Genomic DNA, 22,788 nt, shown 5'->3' with positions numbered 1-22,788 from the left:
AGAGTAGACTATGAAGAAGTTTTCGCCCCAGTTGCTCGCCTTGATACTGTGAGGATAATTATCTCCCTTGCAGCTCATCACAGTTGGATGATCTACCAACTGGATATGAAATCCGCATTCTTAAATGGAGTACTCGAAGAAGAAGTTTATGTTAACCAACTTAAATGCTTTGTAATACAAGGGGAGGAACACAAGGGGTATTGGCTAAAGAAAGCCCTGTATGGGTTGAAGCAAGCTCCTCGTGCTTGGAATGCACAGATCGACGACTATCTTTAATAGAATGATTTCGTCAAATGTCCGTATGAGCATACCGTTTACATAAAGAAGAATGTTCATGGCAATATGCTTATACCTTGTTTATATGTTGATGATCTGTTGTTTATAGGAAACAGCCAGGCGATGTTTGAAGAATTCAAGTAGGCTATGTCCAATAAGTTCGAGATGACTGACGGTGGATTGATGTCCTTCTTCTTGAGCATCGAAGTGAAACAACAAGTTGGCGGCATCTATATATCACAGAAGAAGTATGCAAAAGAACTTCTTAAGAAGTTTCGGATGACCGACTGTAACACCATGAATACACCTGTTACAACAGGTCTGAAGCTCACAAAAGATGGCGAAGGAAGAAACGTTGACTCAACTTTATTTAAGAGCCTAATCAGAAGCCTGAGGTACCTCACAATCACTAAGCCAGATATATTCTATAGTGTGGGGTTTCTAAGCTAGTATATGGAAGCGCCAAAAGAGTCACACTAGCTAGCTGCGAAAAGAATTCTAAGTTATATCAAAGTGACTATGGAATTCGGTCTCTTTTATCTATACGATGATGAAGTAATTCTGTATGGATACTTTGATAGTGATTAGGATGGTGACCAAGATGAAAGAAAGAGTACCACAGGCTATGCTTTCTATTTTGGATCGACAACATCCACATGGAACTCAAAGAAGCAGAGTAGGGTAGCGTTGTCCACATGTGAAGCCGAGTATGTAACAGCTTCATCCACTGTATGTGACGCAATATGGCTAAGGAATATACTAAAGGAGCTAAAGCATCCGCAAGAAGAATGCATTGTCATATACGTGGACAACAAGTTGATAATTGAGCTTGTCAAAAATCTGGTGCAGCATGGGAGGAGCAAACACATTGATACAAGGTATCATTTCCTAAGAGATCAAGTGAAGCAGAAATCAGTGAAGCTAGTATTGTCATACCACTGAACAATTGACAGACATCTTCATCAAAGCATTACCGACCGACACATTCAAGAAACTTAGATTAATGCTTGGAATGAAACCTGTTTTGATTTTAAGGGGAGTGTTGGAGTTCCAAACCTAAGACCAATTTTCCAGGTGACTGTTCATCTTCCAATGCAAAACAACACTTCCCATGGAGAGGCTTTTGGAAGATGAAATGCTTTGTGTAATTTCTAAAAAATGTTTAATGTTGGAAGCTCCTAGTAGGGGCATTTTTTTCTTTTCATATTTTATTCAAAAGCCTATAAAAGGGCATCTTGTGTATCCCATTGTAGCAAGCAAGTGAATAGCAAGAAACACAGCAGCAAGTAAAAAGTAATTTGTGCAGTAGCAGAGAAAAAAAAAAATCAGTTTGAAAAAATTCTGGTTTCTTTTCTCTCTCTCTCCCTTCCTTGTACACAATCAGATTTTCTGAGTTGTGCTAAGGCTCTGTAAAGCCAAGAAAAATCTGTTATCTTGAAGCAAAGAAAAACTCTGGCTTATACAGCCAACAGTGGCCAGATCACCATCATGGCAGGTGTGAAACAATCAACGCCACTCATCAGGTGGGTCACACTGTCCATGTCAACCAAAAAGAAGAGGCCAATTGGTCAATTCTTCTAATTAACCATTTCATTCAAACATGTCTGGTCCATGGCCCCCCTTACGAGAGTGTACATTAATTTTTTGCCATAGAATCTTCATGGCAGGTCCACCTGATGAGCGGCTTGGTTCTCATACAAATGTTCCCCGTTGGCACCTGATTTGAGGTACAATGGCCCCATTGACAGTGCTCTTCCTCATTATAAGATTGTCATCTATAGATTACTAAACAGTGAAAAACAAATCCTTCTATACCAGCATTCTACAAATATATTTACCAAATAAAGCTCATTACTTAATTTCAATATATACCTTGATTTTCAATCGGAAGATAACACGATTCCACCGGTTCGTATGGTGCAACTGGATGTGTGCTTCCAATGATACTATACTTATATCCTTCATTTGTTTCAGACATTCAAGTATGCGGCGCACCAAAACCCCCATATCACAGTCTTCTTCCCTGACTCTCACTCGCAACTCGATTTGTCGCTCTTCAGCGGATAATGGTTCGGAGGATGCTCCAACAGCTTGTATTACTACTCGCTCTATCTGGGTGTCAGAGTCTTCACGGTCTTCTCTTGCCAGAGAAACTTGGGTCTCTAACATTCGGTTTTTGTCTTTCAGCTCCACAAGTTGAACTTTCAAAGCACTTAAATATTCCCTAGTATTGGAGAGCACAGATATCCTATCTTTCTATTAAAACCACAGATCAGAGTTAGTATTTGTAATTTCTGATTGAAACAGCAGTTTTCACTAAGAGGATATTTGGATGAATGATGGAAAGAAAGTTCTAGAGCTGCCGGATATCAATATGGGCAGAGAAGCATCCTACATGCCTCACTTTTCAGAAACACCCAAATGCAGCCATGGCATATCCAAATCTCCATACATAGTTCGAAGGAAGTGCATCATGCCATGGAAATGCATGCCTTTTTTTGTTTTTGTTTTTTCCCCTTATTCAATTCAAGAGCATACCTTCCATACACGAGGAAGCAGCAATATCAGCTCCTGAAAACCTTCATTAATCTTCTCTCTCCGCCTGCGTTCGGTTATAATATGGTGCAGCTGAGAGCGTTTTTGTTGGATTTCTTGCATCCATGGCTCCCGGCTTGTTGAATAGATGCTTCGTAAGATGGCGAACACAAGCTTGATTCTGTACTGGCCATGGGAATTAGGCCTAGTTCCAGCCATAAGGTCAAGTGCTGGATCGTAAGGCTTGAAAGCACCTGTTCCATCGCTTATCTGATGTTGGAAAGTTTGAGTTTGTTGTGACCCATAAGAGGATGAGAATAACGAATGAGAGGAGAGGACTGAAAGCATGGCCCTTATCATTGCCTCGTCATCGCTTGCTGGAGTTGGCAATCGAATACTGTGGGATTGGGCGTGAGATTGCATGGCTAGTTGATGAGGTGGAATCACAAGGGGTGTTGGTTCGGTTACTTGGTAGGACGATACCTCGTTGAAAGTATCCGGCATGTAAGGTTTGCTCAGCATGTCAAGAAAAGAAGACGGATAATCTGCATTGATAAGGGAGTGCGGCATCGATAGTGAAGGTTGGCTCTGATCTAGTGGGCCGGACTCACTAGATAGATACTGTTGAATGAAATCCCCAGTAAACAAATTTCTTATCTGATCCATTTGCATATTCGTCTGGACAAAGAAATCCCAATCCCAAATTAAATGAGCTTAAGATATCCTGAAAATTTATTTCATTTCTATTTCATAAAACATCCACTAAAAATTAGAGAGTTAGTTTCATATACATTATTCAGCACGGATGAGCCTAGCTCAATTTCTCCACTTTTGCACCCCATGAACATGGCAAACTGGCATAACAAAAAGAACAATTTTCCATTGCTATTCAAAACATCTCAAAGCTTGAATTCACAGACAGAGATTTGCATCAGCACCAACCTTAATCCTTGCTTCCTGTAATATTCAAACAATACCAAGATAATAATATTCTCTTCACCATATAACATAGTGCACTTGAATTCACCGTCTTTTCATCATTCACTGACCAACTCTTACCTGATAGAACCGCCGTTGATTTTCAGTTGAAGCCCATGTCAAAAGATCCGATTCGTGTAGCTGTAGACAAGGCATTCCTTGCTTGAAAGCAAATCCAGGGACACGGCTGCAATATTCAAAACCTAAATTAAGGCTGTGGTTGGATGCACACATGTCAAGAACATTCAGCATTCAGTTTAATCAATCATTGGTATTCATAATGATGAAGTGGCGCAGGCAGTTCATTTTGTTTTGCTAAAGCTAAACACTTGGCCTGTTTGTTTAGCTGATTTCCTCGGTAATGTAACAGAAATAATGTGTCATTTTTATGATTTTATTGTTGCCAAATCAAACGCATGAATGATCAGCCAAATGCAAATGTATTCTAGGGCAAGTATTTTGTAATCATTGCACTTTTTTATATAATTACTATTAAAATTTTAAATCCACATGGTGATATCAGAATATTTTGGTGATGATTTGAGATTAAAGTAATGTAAAAATGTTATCATTATAATTTTACTATAGATGAACCGAACGTGACAATAACAGTCAAATACAAATGTTGTCAGAAAACAAGTAGAATAATTTATAATCATTACTCATTTTCTTTAAATTACTCTGGTGGTTGATGAAGCAAACAAGTTCTAATTGCAATCCTGACTAAGTAATTACAATTTGATTATTTTACAATACAAGTTGTTGGTGCATCCAAACACACCTAAAAAAAACCCTAATGAACAACATTCATCTTACTCTTTATTTAAAGGATATGAATCAAGTTACCCATTTTGGATTTTGTAAAGATATTGCCGATAAGCGCTGAAGAGACTCTGTGGGAGGCTACCGGAAGAGGAGCTCGGCTGGTCGTTGTTGACACTATACCATCCATCTATGGATACCAAAACGCTGATTGAATTGGGAAAAAATGTGAAAAGAAAAAAACAAAGTACCAAACGAGATTTTAATATCATATGAAAAAAAAAGAAGCAGTTCTTACTTGTTTGCGGAAGGAATGTAGGACCATATGCAAATATAGGTGCAACCAAGGGCTTGACCAATGGTTCGGAGGAAGCTGGCTCGAGCTTCTCCTTGTAGTAGGAAGATAGAATCCATGATAAAGGTAGAGCTGTTGCATGAGAAGCTCAGAGGTGTTGTTCTGGTTTTTGTAGGTGTATTAGGGTTTTAGTTGCTGTCTAATCATGTGTATATATGTTTTTCGCCGCATGTGGAGAGAAAAAGAGAGAGATTTGAAAAGTAGGGACTCGCGCGGGGGCGGGCCAGCCCATTTGAAATGTAGTTTGTCAAAGTCGTCAGCGTCGAAGAATGTGAACGTTAGAAGTGCTTGTCCCCTTCGTTCCACCTGGTGAGAAAAATTTTGATACTCTGACAAAGCCTGATATTTGATACTCAGGCAAACATGAATTGTAAACCTATAAAGAAAATACCTCTATTTAAACTGACCAAGTTCTTTATTTTTCTTCAGATGGATGATAATAGTAAACTACACTACTTTAGCGTATTCATTAACCATTTAAAGGGCATCTAAAATACCCAACGGTCTAAATTTAGGAAACAAGTGCATAGGTTGTCAACATTAGGATAGTTAAACTAAGGTACGGTGTTCCCGATATTTTTGGGGGTTTAGTTTGCGTTAATATATGATACGTGTACAGTATCTAAATGCCTGCATGTCAACTACCATACTCTTCCAGAGCATCAATAACTCCCGCCCGCCTCTCGGGCGCGAATTAGGCGCGTTCGGGGTAATGGCTCGCGAATACGGATCCCCTGTTTGCGTCAGGCAGCAAAAGGACTGTGTGACTCTATAATTGCATCGGTGATTGAGATGTACTAATTACTATTCAGCAAACGACGAAATAAGCAGGAAAGTCGTGCTTTTGGGAAACAGAGGATCCGGACTCATAGCTAGCTGGATGAGGCCCCTGACAGTGGGACCCAACGTTATGCACTTATTGTGTATAACCGTCCATACGATATTTCCGCTCATTCTATATTACGAGCCAAAAAAAAAAAAAAAAAAGAATATACAAATATCAAGTGAACCACACCGCAGGAAGCAGCGGAAACAATGCCGCCCACGGGGGCGGCCCTAAGGGGTAGGCAGGTGAGGCAATCGCTTAAGCCCCCTAATTATGAAGGCCCTATATTATAGGATCAGGCTTTTAATACTCTGTCAGCGTTTGGTAATCTATACACATGCTATGAGAAAATGCAACCTTTGAATATTTTTAAATTAAATTAAACAGATATAAAAGTGGGTCCCAGTTTAGATGGTTCATGAAAAATAAAAACAAAAACACACAATGGCTGGATCTCCTAACTGGTTGATTCTTGTACACTAAATAAATTATTTGAATTCAACATACAAATTCCCACTAATTGGAAGATAGAATAATTAAATCAATGGATTTTTTGTAATTTAGCCTATCTAGAATGGATCGCCTAATTTGGACGGTTTGGATGGAGTCAAAATATGCTATATTAACAATCTAGGATTGACTGTTTATTAACTATAACACTGCTAGAGTACTATACAATTCGAAATTCATTATTCTCACAATAGATGCGGATTGCGTGCAGACCACTTTAGGGATTCCTGCAGCCCTGAGCTCTGTGGGGTCCACATTATTATTATTATATGTGTTATATCTATTCCGTTGATCCGTTTCTTCATCCCATTTTAGAATATTAGAAAAAACATGAAGCAGAACCAAAGCTTAAGTGGACCACAACACAGAAAAAAAGTGGATATTGAATGCTCACCAATTGAAAACTTTTCTGCAGGCAGCAGAAATTTTGGATAAGCTGATATTTATATTTTCCTTTCATCCATCTAGGATTCACCTTATGAACGGTTTAGCAATTTTATCTATCAAAACTGATTTATTGGGTAAACTTGAATACAAAAGTTTAATTAGTAATTTTGCATCTAAAAAGGCAAGAAGCAAATTTATAGTTTAATTTTGAATTTTATTTTATTTTTTTATTTTTTTAAACTAAAATGCCTCATTTTTATGACTTGCCTACCGTCCCCAAAAATGTTGAGCCACCCCTGGCCGCCCACCATTAAAAACTTCCTAGGGCTCACCATAATGTTTATTTGCCATCCAACTTGTTGATAAGATCACACAAACCTAGATACGGACCTAGATGAAGATAAAACACAAATATTAGCTTTGATCCAAAACTTTTGTGGCCCATAAAATGTTTTTAATGGTAGATGTGGTCCACTTGAAATTTGGATCTGCGTCAATTTTCAACTCATGCACTGAAATAATCTAGAATATAAGATGGACAGAGTAGATACAATACATACATTAATGTGGCCCACTATATGGGGCTTCATCCACAAAGCGGTTAAATGACATCACCTAACCAACGCCCCTGCCTCTCTCGGAGGAAGGAGTTTTTTATTTTTTTACGGTTGTCGCGACTCTAGAAACAACGAGTGTCTCCAGCCACTAGGACAGACATATTTCAATGATGTGAACTGCTCATATTATTTTTATTATTATAAATAAGCTATTATTCTATAATTACATATTTATGATGATCCTAATGCAAGCTAAAAATTTCTTTTCATTGTTCAATATTCATCTGCAGATAGTGATGGTCACAATCATCGTAAGTTTCTTGGATGGTGTGTAGGGGTGTACATGAACTGAGCTAGCTCGGTTAGCTCGTTCGACTCGACTCGACTCGGTTCGAAGCTGAGTTCAAGCGGAGTCAAGCTGATTTTTTGAGCTCGAAAATGAGTTCGAGCAGGCCCCAGCTCGACTCGACTCGGATTGAACCAGTTCGGTGACTCGGTTACTTTGTCATTGATATTGCTCACCAACTGTTTGATAAAATGACTCAACAAAATGTGGCCGGTGGCAAGGAAGGAAGGTTTAACTTACCTTGCGAAGCCAGTTCTATAGTTCCATACTTCTACCCATTGTATCTTCTTATTCTGCTGATATGGAGAGAGGGAAGAGATGAAGCTCGATGTGCACAGAAGTACAAAGAAGACTGAAAAGAATACTGCAAGATTGTTCCATGGAGGATATTGCCTTACATCTACTAGAAATGAACAGCGGGCGTCCGCCTGTTATAAAACCACTCATCATTTTCAAAAGGAATGTCTACATGAATCGTATAGATTAGATGTAAGCAACACAGACTTCCTTCCAAGAGATGTTTTGTAGCTGTAGGAAGAAACATGCAGTTCTTGTTTTATTCTAGCATGTACCTTTGATTGTTGATGCGATCTATATTCATCTCTTTTTTGATAATTTCATGAAGCATTCAAAAATCATTACCTCTGTTTCTAAAACAGTGGGGTTTTGATGTTGCAGTTCAGGTGTTTGTGGAAATGCCTCAATGGCGAACTCGGCTTGATCTTGGCTCGAACTCAGCCCGAGCTGGCCCGAGCTGCTGACCAAACTGAGCCGAGCTGGCCAATCAGGCTCGAGAACCGTGCATAGCCGAGTTCAAGCTAAGGTCAGCCACTGTTCGAGTTCGACTCAATGTACACCCCTAATGGTGTGTATATCAATCATAGGATTTAAAAAAAAAATATATGGAAATGGATTGGCTACTCCCCCTGCCAATAGCCCGCTGGCTGGTGATCGGTGCTCTATAGGCCCCGCTATGATGTATGTGTTTCATTCATGTTGTTCATCCATTTTTACGGATAATTTTATGTCTTGATCCCAAAAATGAGAGGGATATAAATCTCAAGTGGACCACACCACAGGAAAACAATAGTGATTGGATATCCACCATTAAAATCCTCCTAAGGCCTACTGTATTGTTTATTTGACATCCAATCTATTGATTAGGTCATAAAGACATAGATGAAGGGAAAAGACAAAGATAAGACTGATCCAAAACTTTTATGGCCCCCTAAAAGTTTTCAATGGTTGACATTCATTCAACACTGTTCTGTAATGTGGCCCAATTGAGATTGGGATATATCTTATTTTTGGTCTTGTACACTAAAATGATCTAGAAAAATAGATGGACAGCATGGATGAAACAGATACATCATGATGGAGCCCACAGAGCACTGATCTGATGGGCTGGTGGTGTGGGAGTAGCCAACCCGTTTCCAAAAAAATATAGGACTGATACCGCTTGTGGAACCACTCAGAATGGGAAGCGCATTGGCTGGTGTACCTCTCACCAGCTTTATAGCCAGTGTGTCAGCAAGTTCTATGGGTCTCATCATGTGGTATGTCTTACATCCAAGCTGTACATCCATTAGGTGAGCTCGTCTCAAGGACCGCACTGCAGAAAACAGTGGGAGATTGAACGTCCGCCATTGAAACCTTTTTTAGGGTCACAGACGTTTTGGATCAATATGAAATTGTTTTTCCTCTTCTTTCATGTCTTTGTGACCTTATGAAAACATTGGATGGAACGTAAACGTTATGGTGGGCCCTACGAATTTTTCAACGGCAAAAATCATTATCTGCACTGCTATTTGTGGTGTGGTCCAGATGATCTTTGGATATGATTCATTTTTTGAATAATGCTCTAAAATGATCTCTAAAAATAGATGAACGATGTAGATATAATAAATACATCACTGTAGGGCCACGTAACTTTGATCTCCTTTGAACCGTTCGTACAACTGCGGAGCGCCGGTGGTCGTCTTCGCACGACACTACAGCAGCTATATAGCTGGTGTGTGGTACACCAGCCAATCCGCTTCCGTGGGACCCTACAGGCATCGGATCTTGAGTCGTGAGGCAAAACGTACACTTTTTAGTTTTCGATGATTGGGTACTGAAAAAAAAAAAACTGTTTGATTGGGTCACCCTAACCATCTGACTAATGTATCTTTTCTAGCCAGGGACGTGGATTGGGCACAGGGATGGCTCTGAGGGGCTACCTTAATGCGTGGGCTTTATTCACACCGTCCATCCATTTTGAACAATTTGGATGGCAAATAAACATCACCGTGGGGTTAGAAAGGTTTCAACGGTGGGCATCATTATCACCACTGCTTCCTATGGTATGGTCCATTTGAGCATTAGATCTGTCGTATTGTTGGGATTGTGCCATAAAATGATGGGGCAAAATGGATGAACGGTTTAGATAAAAACCAATCATCTCAATAGGCCCCTCAGAGCCCTGCTTGTGCTGAGCTCCTGACAAGGAGGGAAGTACCCAATCTGCATCCTCCGTTAAGTGGACAAGGTTGAATGGTGGTAGAAATAACAACAATAAACTATAGACGGTTTGAGCTAAGAATTTATGTAAGTTCTTCCAGACTAATTAAATGTCCAAGTCAAATCAAGGTCTCTTCTAGCAAATTTCCGTCCATTCTTCCAAACCACAAAGATTTTTAATAATTTATCGTTTAAGTACAATTTTTAAAATAAGATTTATTTTTTATTTTTTTATTTTTCTTTAAAGAAGAACACAATACTTTTATACTCTGAATCACTAATCTAAAATTATTATAAATTAGTGCAGAAATAGTATAATTTGTATTAACCTCAAAGATGTTTCTTTCTTGAGCGAGCATTAATTTGACAAGAAGTGCTTTATTTTCTTCTCTCTCTTTTTTGTATTGGACATATTGCACTAGACTTCTGTTTGTGTCATGCATTCGGATGGACCTCGTTACCCATTGTGATGGAATCTATTTTTATTTGTTGTCACAACGTTTAAAGTTATCAGAAGAGAAATGATTGAACTGGTATAGCCACCAAAAATATATCTCCACCAGAAAAATAAATGGATGAAATCTTGGACACTAGAATTGTTGCTAGATTAATCTTCAAGCACCATTTGAAGTGCAAATGGTTTACATTTCAAAAGATTTTGAAAGTGTTACTAGTGTAAAGCTATATGTCATTTCACCACCATTTATCTTTCATTGCCACATGCTATAGTTGCAACTTTTTTTTTAATTTTATTTTTTTGCTTAAATAAATGTTCATCATATCTTTTAAACTCAAACTCCTTCTAAAGTATATTAAATTTGGGAAAATTCTTGTTAGATTGTTTTAGCCTAAATTAAGGTATTTAATTAGGGGGATGTCTAATCTCCTCTATATATTAAATTGATATTAGAGAAATAATACAAATGATGGATTTCCACAATATAGTCTTTATGATTTAATAATTTGTAATCTCAATATCTCCAATAGATATAAGGCCAATAGCTTTGGACATTTTGTCCATTATGTTTTTAGCACACAATGGAGGGTTGAGATTAAAGCTGCTTCAACGTGGATTTTGTTGTACCCTATTTTTTGCTATTCTTAAAATAACCAATGAAGAAAGGACATGTGTTGCTGCATGGGAAATATATAATGTGTAAAATATCTTTAGATATATTTGAAGTGTTTTTCCTGAAAGTACAGCTGATGTTGAGTTGGATGATACATGTCATTCGACGACAAGGCGCTGCCAAGAAGTCCAAGAGGTGGAAAGCGGTCTAGCGAAAAAGAACAGTTAAAGGGGCATGAAGAGACAAAATGATTTAAAAGACCAAATGTGGCAATGATTCAACTACCATAACTGTCAAAATAAAGAGGAGAAACGCTTAAAGAGAAGCTACAACAGAGATCTATAAATAACAATAAATTCGACAAAAGAAATCCTCGCATACCAATCCAATAAACAAATCAAATTATCTTTCATTATCATATTTTAGCTTTATTTTAAAAGTAGCATTAATCCTTATTCATAATCTAATAGTCATAATCCAATCTATGCTTTTGCGCTGGATTGTTCCCAATATCAATAAATATCACTTCATTGTTTAGAAAGGCATTTTAATATTGCTCCATTTAATTGACCGTAATTATTTCCTTTTTGTTTGATTGTTTATATATATAAGTCATTTCTTATGGAAGGTAAGGTGTAAACCATCTTCGGAGGAAAAATTCTATTATCCGACAATTACATAATCATCTTACAATCATATTGAAAGTATTTGAAGAGGCGACTGATCTTCTCAAGTCTTAGTCATATATGCTCACGTTTGACATATCTGTCTATCCTCGTGCTTGGGGTCAAGTTGCTCGGTTTAAATTGAACTGCATAATCAGTTCTGCCAACACCCACACAGGTCATACATAACCGAACCAAATCGGAAGCCAACAAATTTGAGTGTATTTGAGTGCATTCGAAATCCAAAAGTAGTTTAGCAACATAAATTCAAAATTAATTGAAATACATAATTTTTCTATGCTTTGAAATCTCTTATTTTCATCCTAATTCAAAATTAAAAGTAGGAGACTTTTAGTGTGACAGATGTGTTAATGTATTATACATGTGACATGCTAATGATAACCTCAAACAGACAAATTATTTGCTAGTTTGAATAGTCAAAACATGGTCATATAGATTTACAATTAAAAAATATTGGATGCGAGCCAAAATTTAATTTTTATTGGTGCAAATTCATCCACGGATAGGTTCATGCAAAAGCTTTTCGCATGAAATTCCAGTGCAAGGATGTTAGGTGGGCCCCATCGTGATGTTTGCGAGAAATCTACCACATCCATCCATTTGGAAGCTCCTTTTAAGACATTAGACTAAAAATTGGGTGGATCCAAAACTCAAGTGGATCAAACGAGAGGGAAAATTGGAGAAAGAAATTCCTACCATGGAAACCTTGCTGGGTTCCACCTTGATGTTTATATGTCATCCAAACCGTTTATAAGATCATTCCCACTAGGATGAAGTGAAAACACAAAAAATTAAGCCTGATACAAAACTTTTATTACAATAATAATTTTTCAACTGTGCTCACTAAATCAACAATGTCTCCTCTCGTGTGGCCAATTTTAGTTATGAATCCACCTCATTTTTGGACGAATATCCTAAAATCAGTTAACAAAACCGATGGACGTGGTGGATTTCTCACAAACATAGCATTGGGCCCCACTCAACATCCTTCAGCAGGAAATTCCTATGAAAGGCTTTCAACAGGAAATCTGACTAATATACCCTTTCTGATCAAGGGACGCGGATCGGGTACTACCCCCGCCTGTCCCAAGCTTGGCACCGGCAGGGTTGTAAGGGGCCCACCATGATATATGGGTTTTATCCACGCCATACATCTATTTTTTTTCATGTCATTTTAGATTATGATCCAAAAAATAGGGCACATGCAAGGATCAAGTGGGCCACACAGTAGGATTAAATGCTTAATGTTGAAAACTTTTAGGGCCACATAAGGTTTCGATCAAGCTGATATGTGTTTTCTCTTCATCCAGGTTCATGTGAACTTATGAACAAGTAGGATGGCAAATAAACATCACCATAAGCCCTAAAAAGGTTTGGACAGTGGGCATCATTATCACCACTGCTTCCTGTGGTGTGGTCTACTTGAGCCTTGGATCTGCCATATTTATGGGTTTATACCCTAAAATGATATGGTAAAATGGATGGACGGTGTGGATAAAAACAATACATCACAGTGGGCCCCTCATAGCCCCGCCTATGCTGAGCTTGGGACAGGCGGGGGTGGTACCTAACAGGCGTCCTTTATCAAGTACATATAGTGAAAGGTGGCAGAAATAAAAACAATAAACTATACATATGGTTTAATCTAAGAATTTATGTAGGTTTTTCTGGACTAACAGTCTCTTCTACCAAATTCCCGGGCTATACTGCCAAACCACAAAGATTTTTAATAATTTATCATTTAAGTATAATTTTTAAAATAAGATTTTTCTGTTTTTATTTTTTCTTGGGAGAAGAACACAGTATACTTTTATATTATAGATCACTAATCTAAAAATATTATTATAAAATACTTATGAAGTGGATTGATTGTGTTACCTTGGAAGATTATTTTCCCCGCCGCCAGCATTTTGGCTGGACATGTTTTATTTTCTTTTTGTTTTTTGTGTGGATGTGTTATGTAGGTGTATGGATAAGACTTTGTTATCTGTTGTTATTATAATGTTACTTATTTTTGTTTGCTATCAGAATATTTAGAGCCACTAAAAGAGTAATGGTTAAACTCCCAACCACCTAAGATGTGTATCCACTAGGAGATAAAATGAGTGAAATTTCAACCACAAGAATTGTTGCTAAATCAATCTTCAACCATTTAAAGTGCAATTAGTTCACATCTTAAAAGTTGTCAAAAGTGTCTATTAGTCTGAAGCTATTTGTTGTTTCATCGTCATTCGCCATTTTGTTGCCCCATGCTACCGTTGCAGCTTTCTTTTTCTTTAAATAAGTGTTCATCGAACATTTAGAACTCAAGCTCCTCTTTTTAAAGTACTTTGAATTTGAAGGGGATGTTGGAGTATTTTTACTTAAATTGAGGTATCTAATTAGACTAAGAAGTATTTCTATATCTGCTTAGATGTGTATCTATTAGGATCTCTTCAAATTTCTTATAGATCCTCTCTCTCTCTCTCTCTCTCTCTCTCTCTCTCTCTCTCTCTCTCTCTCTCTCTATATATATATATATATATATATATATATATATATATATAGATATTCAATTGTTATTAGAAAAATAATACAAGTTGCAAATTTTCATAATATAGTCTTTGTTGTTTAACAACTTGTAATGTAATTACTTTCAATAGATATAAGGCTAATGACTTTGGACGTATCGCCCATTAAGTTTTTATTGATGGTTTTAGATTGAACCCGTTTCCTTTGTGTCATTTGGTAGCATGGATTTGAGTGTACTAAAGTGGATTCAAAATCCAAAAGTTATTAGGTAACATAAATTCAGATATATGAAATACACAATTTTATTGTGTTTTGAAATCTCTCCCATTTGTTGTAATTCTAAAATAAAGGCAATAAAGTAGGATGTATGACAAATGCGTCAATGGGTTACTAATCCATTACACGTGGCACACTAATGATATCAAAAAACAAATAAATTATATCTACTGATCTAAATAGTCCAAACATTAGCCATATAAATCTACAATTAAAAAAAACGTTGTTAAGTCACTCATTTGTAATCATATGCCTGTGGCTTGCCGAGGTCGGAAATCTCTTAATTTTTTTCAAACTATACATTTGAATTGCCTTATTACAATCATTCTTTCAAATATCACATAGGTAAACTAATTAAAAATATTAAAATTGGTTTAGCAATTAACTTCAAATTCTTATAAATATAGTATAGAATTTCAATGCATTACTATTTTTGCATTCCAATGCACTCCGATTATAAGTTGCCGGACATAATTGAGAAATTGAAATCATCAATTTGTGTTTTGGAATCCAATGCATTCAAATACAAGCTCCCAAACTAGCCAACTTTTATGGTGGGTAACCCGCATGACTTCCCTTCCTTTGTGTGTAGCCCAAACAAAGAGAAGACCATGTGAAGTTGTAGAATTCACAATATTGTATATGTAAAATCCATCCCTCAAATGAGAACAATTATTGAAATTGTAAAAAATAAAAAATAATAAGCTTGATTAATAACCCACTTGAGCTACAGATGCGGACAATGTAAAATTTCTTCCAAAAGCATTGAGCTTTTTTTTGTCTTTTTTTTTGGATTATAATGTAGGACATTTCTTTGGGCGTTTTTTTTTTTTTTCAAAAGATCCTTTCCATTAAAGAAACTGACTATACAGAAAGGGAGGGGCGCTCAGGCTGACAAAAAATGTCCTGAGACCCAGGAAGCTAGCGCATACACAATTCGGGGGGGCCTAACCCAAGGGGGCCCGCCTATCGTATGAAAGGAGACCAAACAAAACAAGGAAAGGAGAACTAAGAGATCCGCACCGAACCGAGACCGGCCTTATCTAGGTCTAGCTCCCCACGGGTGAGGACGGGAAGATCAGAAGTGGAGGCAAATAATCTGGATTGTTGATTGGAGCTGGCCCAACGAGCCAGGCTGTCGGCTACTTTGTTAGCCTCTCTTGGGAGGTGATTGAAGAAAAGGACTCCTGAGGACAGAAACAAGGTGAATCTCTTCTTCCAATAGAAAGCGGCCCAAGGGGGGTCATCTGTACTGGTAAACAACTCGACAACAGCTCGCGAGTCACACTTCACCTCAATGGAGGTGAATCCTTTCTCCTTGTAAAACATGAGGCTAGCAATGACGACTTTAACTTCAGCGAGAAAGCTGGATCCATGGCCGTACGCTTTGGAGAAAGCGAACTTGAACTCCCCTCTAGCAACGCGACAGACTCCTCCCCCCCGGATGGGCTAGGATTGCCTCTAGAAGAGTCGTCCACATTCAGCTTCACACTCCCCTGCCGAGGTCTTGACCATTTGACAAACGACACCAAATGCGAAGTGGGGCTGAGCAAGAGGAGGTGGAGATCCTGCAGGATGTCCTTGTCAACCTGATTTTTACTGGGGGGAAGAGTAAAAGCCTTTAACAGGCGGATAACCCAAGAACGGACTTGGCGAATGGCTAACAGGGCGCTTGGCTTGACTTCTTGAAAGCGACCTGCATTTCTGGACATCCAGATTTCCCAGAGAATCAGAGCAGGGATCAAGCCTCTTAGGATGCCCAAGGGGGAAGAGTCGTTGGCCAAGGCCCACCATTGGGACACTCTAGCCCCGGTGGATTGGTTGGGGAGGAGAGCGACAGAGAGGACGGAGGAAAAGTGCTCCAAGCGGCTATAGCAGAATCACCATCCACAAAGAGATGGTCTTGGGATTCCTCATTGGGGCCAGACAGAGGGCAGCAGTCGTAAGAGAAGGCCATGTGAACTCCCTTCTTCTTCACATTTAAATCGAATGGGGAGGCTTTGTTTAGGATTTTCCAAACAAAAATCCCAATTTTTGGAGGAAGGAGGGGATGTCAAACCCATTTGGTCCAGGAGTGAGACTGACTCTAGCCGTGGACGAGCTCCACACTGATTTGATGCAGAACTTCCTTGACTTCTCCTTGGACCAAACAGCCCTGTCAACGTCCAGGTCGGTTGATAAGCCTTCCTCAATAATGTGGAGGCGGACCGAGTCAGGAAGATTAGTTGGCAAAGGAGCAAAAGGCCCTCTAGCCCAATAACTTCGTTGATCTTTAAGAAGCGGTCGCGATGAGGGATCCTTCCCGGAATCCACAACTTGAGGGGGCCAGCCCCGTCCAGTCATCCTCCCAAAAGTTGTTGTTTCCATCCCCCAGAATTAGGCGGGAGTTAGCCACAAGGAGGTCCAGGAGCTTGGCCACCTTTTTCCAAGTTGGGGAGTCAGACTGATGCTGATTGGAGGCTGTTCGGTCGGCGTTTACCTAGTACTTAGCTCACATGAATTTTCCCCAAAGACTAGTCTCGTGACCATAGAAAATGTTTCAAGCCTTCTTCATTATTTGGGCCGTCGAAACCTTCTTCAAGGCCCTTATACCCAGCCCACCCTCTGAGGTTGGGGAAGCTATTTTCCTCCAGCTCACCCAGTGGAGGTTTTTCTTTCCATCCAACCACCCCCAGAAGAAGTTAGCAAACGCTGACTCAAGGGCCGAAAGGGTTCTATTTGGGACATCAACCGCTGCAAGAGTGTGCATAGGGGTACTGGAGAGGACGTGCTTGATAAGGGTAACTCTGGCAGCCTGGTTGAGGAAACAGGCCTTCCAACCGGTGATGCGGGACTCAATTTTCTCCACCAGGGGCTGGAACGTAGCAGCCCTGACTTTCCCTTTGGATAACGGCACTCCGAGGTAGGAAAAGATTGATGGCACTCGAGCGATTCCTGTCAGCCTTTCTATTCTCCAAATTCTGCTCGTTGACATTCTAGAGGAAGCCACAAAACTACTTTTGGCAAGGTTGATCTTTAGGCCGGACATACTATTGAAATTTTAGAGGAAAGCCATCAAATTGCTGAGAGAGGCGCTGCTGCCATTTATGAAGACCGTTGTATCATCCGCAAACAAAAGACGAGAAATTGTCAGATTCCCTCTTCTAGTCTTGTAGGGCTGGCATAAGTTTTCTGTAAACAGATTATGTAAGCCCCGGCTTTTCTGTTCCAAAAGCATTGAGCTTATGATGGGTGACCCACGTCAGTTTTTTCTCCATCTAAAATTTTCTCCTTTGATGATTTAGGGTTTGATGAAAAATACCATGGTGGCCCACACACAAACCTATGGTTAGCGTCCCATTCCCTTCGTTCCATGTGCTCCGCCTTATTTGAATTTTCGATCTAGCTTTTTTTTTTTTTTAATTTCAGATCTTAAATAACTCAAGAGACCAAGTGGATTTTATATTTAAAACATGGTGGGCCACATACATACTTAGGTATTTTATGATGTGTTGCAACGACGCGGATTGCATCTAGCACCGCCATGATGTGTAGGACCCACGATGTTCATATCCTTCAATTGGTCTTACTTTTTGTAGCCATCCATTTACCGAGCCACTGGTGGAATGATTGTTGGTTCCCAACAAAAGTGGTTCTTCATAATTAAAAGCAATCTATGATAGTCCCCAGCAAATAGATGGATCTAAAAGTTGATTGGACCTGTTTTTGTGAAAACAATCTTGACCTTCGGTACTAAACACTGTTGATCAAACGGTTATGATTGTTAATAAGTGTGATATTTCTAAGGTAGCCCGTGAAATATGCGTTAGACCTAATGGACAGTCTAGATCAATGGAATGGATTGTATGAGCGTCCAATACAACTGGGATCGCTATAACTTATAATGCTCAAACACTACAGAATTTCTCTATATATAAATATTAGGAAGGTCTGAAATCTAGACCAAAATTTTCGTACCATGTAAAAAATAACTTCCATCTACACTACGCCAAAACAGCGAAAAAAGGACGGTTGAAAACCGTCTCAAAAGATAATAAAGGACGGTCTTGGACCGTCGCATGGGCCGTCCTATTTTGGGGTGTCATATTACTTAAAGGACGGTCATGAACCGTCATTTATTTGGACATTTAAAGGACGGTTATGGACCGTCTATAAAGAAGGACGGTCATGGACTGTCAATAGATATAGTCTCTAATGAACCTTAAAAGGATGATCATGGACCGTCTTTAAAAAAGACTTATAAGCAGTCCCTGATGAACCTTAAAAGGATGGTCCATGACTGTCCTTAAAAAGGACTGTTATGAGCAATCTCTAATGAACCTTAAAAGGATGGTTATGGACCGTCCTTAAAAAAGACTGTTATGAGCAGTCTCTGATGAACCTTAGAAGGACGGTTATGGACCGTCTCAGACGGCCTAAAGCCATCAGAAAATTTTTTACATTAAAAATAAATAAAAAAGAAAAAAATCAACAACAATTTTCTTTTTGTGTCTTTCATCTAATAAAAAAATATTCAACCAACAAAACATTATAATTCAGAATCATGAAGAATTGCAGAAACTTCATTCTTTTTTTTTTTTTCCAAAAAAGTGGGCACACTTTTTTAAAATAAAACTGATCATTAAAATAAAACTAATGCAAGAAAATAATAGAAAAAAGTATTTCAATTCAAGTTAATAGAAACAACAACAAAAATTAAAGCTTTGTTAAAAGGGGCATGTGTTAAAGGGATACATCCTTGATTCCCATGCATGAAAGTCCAATGATGATGAGAACAAGAATCGCAGCACAAGGGCCCATAAATACGGCAATGTTATCCTGCAAAGGAATAGGATAATATTAGATGTTAATGCGCTTGATCAGATTGCATATAAAGTTCCGATTAGAGTTACAGTTTAGTAAAGGTTTGCAGTGACATGCATGGATGATAAGTAAGCTTAAAAGAACTCAAAAACTAAGCCCTATAGCAGGAAGTTCTTTGAAAGGAAAGTCATGGCTTGGCATGACTGTAGATGCCTTTTGGAGTGATTCAAGTCAGGTAAAGAAGTTTGAAGAATCCACTATATATAGCAGGAAGTTCTAATGAAAAGCTCCCCTCCTATAAAAATCAAAATAAAAGGTACAACCATCACAATAACAGTCTCAGGACAAGTTAATCCGCATCCATACATGAATGTCACGATGGTGCGGATTGCGTTGTGTAACTTAGCCCCGACAGGGGTTCGATGGGGCCCACCATGATATACATGTAGGAAAACCCAAATCAGGATTTTTCCTACAGGTACTGAAATTCTAAGAAACACCCAACTTATTCAATGAGATTATAATATCCACAACTAGAAATAACATAAAAAAATTTTAAAAAATCAATATATATATATATATATATAGAGAGAGAGAGAGAGAGAGAGAGCTTTTCATTGGAACTTCCAGATACAGGGGCAAGGTGGGCCCCATCGTGATGTTTGTGGGAATCTATCCTGCTAATCCATTTATCCAGATCATGTTAGTACACGGACATAAAAATGATACAAATCCAAAACTCAAGTGGGCCACACAACAGGAAAAAGCTGGTAAGTAAATGCTTACACTTGAAACCTTCCTGAGTCCATTGATATTTATATGCCATCTATACTATTAATATGGTCATTCTTATTGCGATGAACTGAAAACATAAAAATTAGCTAGATCTAAAAGTTTTGTGACCCACTATAGGCGTTCGATCCTCTGTCGTACGGCCTGCTTGAGTTTTGGATTTGCATCATTTTTTGGATAGTATCCTAAAATGATTTGTAAAATTGGATGAACGTGGGGATTTATCTCAAACATCACAGTGGGCACCACCCTGCTTCCCTCGGCAAGAAGTTTTGCCCAGTTATGATGTCGGTTGATAAAAAACGTGCATTCAATGCCCAGTTCCTTACACATGGCAACCGTGGAAGTAAATCCACACCATCCATCAGGATAGTCATATCCATGGCTGAAAATACTCTAGCCGATAATGACATCCTTACCCGCGGCCTTTAATGGATCGTCACCGTAAAATGGATTGTGAGTCCTGAATTTCTGTTTTTATTTATTATCTTTTTGAGGAAATCTGATTCTTTTTCAAGATCAAATGAAAAGGAAAAAAGAAAAAAAAATGAATGAACGTTCTAGCATTTTGATGGAAATACATGTAGGAGATTTGGTAAGGATAGTAAGGAGAAGAAAAGGAAGAGATGCATTAGAGAAATCTATTGTAATACAATTCGAGGGAGGGATGAAATGGAAAAGTAAAGTACACCTCAGTGTAGGTAAAACAGAACATAGGGCCTTCCATTTGAAGGTGATGCTCGATGGAAGATGACGCTCAAACGGCCTTGGAAGGGTTTCTCGTCGGTGAAAGATGAGGAAAAGAGGGAAAATAGGAAAAGAGGAGCGGGCGTTTGATGGTTTTCGTCTTTTAAAGAAGATAAAATTTTCAAATCCATATATTGTGAGTTTACCATTATTTATAACACTAACTCTATTAACGGTCGTACATGCATGGGACCATTTTCTAGATGGTTAAGATCGTTTTATATAATAAAATTATAAATATTTACTATTTACAACTAGACCAATTATTTCGATGGTCTGGATAGCTCTATATCTTAGCCACTATTATTATGGATGAGTCAACACTATTTTACATAAAATACAAGACTCACAATGAAAAACCAGTAGATTGAAAACGTTAACTTGAACTTTGGACCTGGTATCGCTCTATGGGCCCCATGATGATCGATTTGTTTCATCCACGCCGTCCATACATTTCATAACATCATTTTGTGTACGATCCCAAAAAATGAGCCTGAAATAAATTGTGAGTGGTCCACACAATCAGAAAACACTATTGAGCGTCGACCATTAAAAACATTTTGAGGGCCATAGAAGTTTTAGATTAAGCTGATTTTTGTTTTTTTCCCTTAATCTAGGCCTGTATGACCTAATCAACAGATTGGATGTCAAATAAATAGTACAGTGCGCCTTAGGAGGATTTTAATGGTGGATATCCAATCACTATTGTTTTCATGTGGTGTGGTCCACCTGAGATTTCTATCCCTCTAATTTTTTGGATCAAGCCCTAAATTATCAATAAAAATTGATGAACAGAATGGATGAAATACATACATCATGGTGGGGCCCACAGATGGCTGGTGGTAGCGGGAGTAGCCAATCCGTTTCCGAGAGGGAGAGAGAGCACTGACTCTCCTCGAGCTCCAAGTTGCACAAACGGTTTAAAGGAGATCAAAGTTAAATGGGCCTCACAATGATGTATTTATCATATCTACACCGTTCATCACTTTGAAGAGATCATTTTAGATCGTGATCCCAAACATGAGTAATTTACAATTTTTAAATGGACCACACTAGCATTACTGTCCCACTGTTTTCTGTGTTGGGGTCCACTGGAACTTTGGATTTAACTCGTTCTTTGGACATTGCCCTAAAATGATCTCTCCAAATGGATGGAAGGTGTGGATACAAAACATACATCATGGTGGGGCCCAAAAATGAGAGGTATATAAATCTCAAGTGGACCACACCACATGAAAACAATAGTGATTGGATATCCATCATTAAAATCCTCCTAAGGCCCACTTTACTGTTTATTTGACATCCAATCTGTTTATTAGGTCATACAGGCCCCAACAGAGCTCTTTGTTGCCCAGCTCCTTTGGCCTGACCTCAACCAACCTAATGCCAGACTTGACTTTGGGCCTACTTTGATTTATATATTGTATATCCATTATGTGTGTCCCACTTGGATGAGGAGTCAGACCAAGTTTCATATGCATCAAAATTTCAAGTGGGCCCCACCAAGTGATTTTATATGTTTTAGGCATTTCTTCACATGATTTTAGATGGTATGGCCCACCTTGAGGGGCTTCATGGGGCCCATTGAAATATATGTGTTTGATCTAAACCGCCCATCAATTCTAATATATAATTTCAGTGGATGAGCCCAAAAATTATGTAGATTAAAGTTCCAAGTGGACCACACCATAAGAAATAATAAAAAATAAATTTCTATCGTTAATATGTTATGTAGTTTTCAACCAAGCTAATATATATGTTTTCCCTTATTCCATGTCTGTATTAACTTATAAACAGGTTGGGTCTCAAATAAACAACGCGGCGGGCCCTAAGAAGGTTTCAATAGTGGTTGTCACTATCCCACTCTTTTCT

At 38.5% G+C, this 22,788-nt stretch overlaps 2 protein-coding genes across 2 annotated transcripts; both read right to left on the bottom strand.

The window, feature by feature from the left end:
* Positions 1–1,472: 1,472 nt before the first annotated feature.
* On the bottom strand, positions 1,473–3,539 carry LOC131222752 (putative transcription factor bHLH041). Its single transcript, XM_058217930.1, has 2 exons — positions 2,815–3,539; positions 1,473–2,532 (listed from the first exon to the last, which is right to left on the bottom strand). The coding sequence occupies exons 1-2, from the start codon at positions 3,481–3,483 to the stop codon at positions 2,128–2,130; spliced, it is 1,074 nt and encodes a 357-aa protein (XP_058073913.1). The 5' UTR covers positions 3,484–3,539; the 3' UTR covers positions 1,473–2,127.
* Positions 3,540–3,593: 54 nt separating this feature from the next.
* Positions 3,594–7,283, bottom strand: LOC131222754 (putative transcription factor bHLH041). The gene is made up of 4 exons (XM_058217931.1): positions 4,850–7,283; positions 4,636–4,758; positions 3,871–3,976; positions 3,594–3,768 (listed from the first exon to the last, which is right to left on the bottom strand). The coding sequence occupies exons 1-4, from the start codon at positions 4,963–4,965 to the stop codon at positions 3,724–3,726; spliced, it is 390 nt and encodes a 129-aa protein (XP_058073914.1). The 5' UTR covers positions 4,966–7,283; the 3' UTR covers positions 3,594–3,723.
* Between the last annotated feature and the right edge of the window lie 15,505 nt (positions 7,284–22,788).

The sequence above is a fragment of the Magnolia sinica genome, chromosome 13 (assembly GCF_029962835.1).
Source record: "Magnolia sinica isolate HGM2019 chromosome 13, MsV1, whole genome shotgun sequence".
Taxonomy (NCBI): domain Eukaryota; kingdom Viridiplantae; phylum Streptophyta; class Magnoliopsida; order Magnoliales; family Magnoliaceae; genus Magnolia; species Magnolia sinica.
This window is presented reverse-complemented; position numbering and strand designations above follow the sequence as displayed.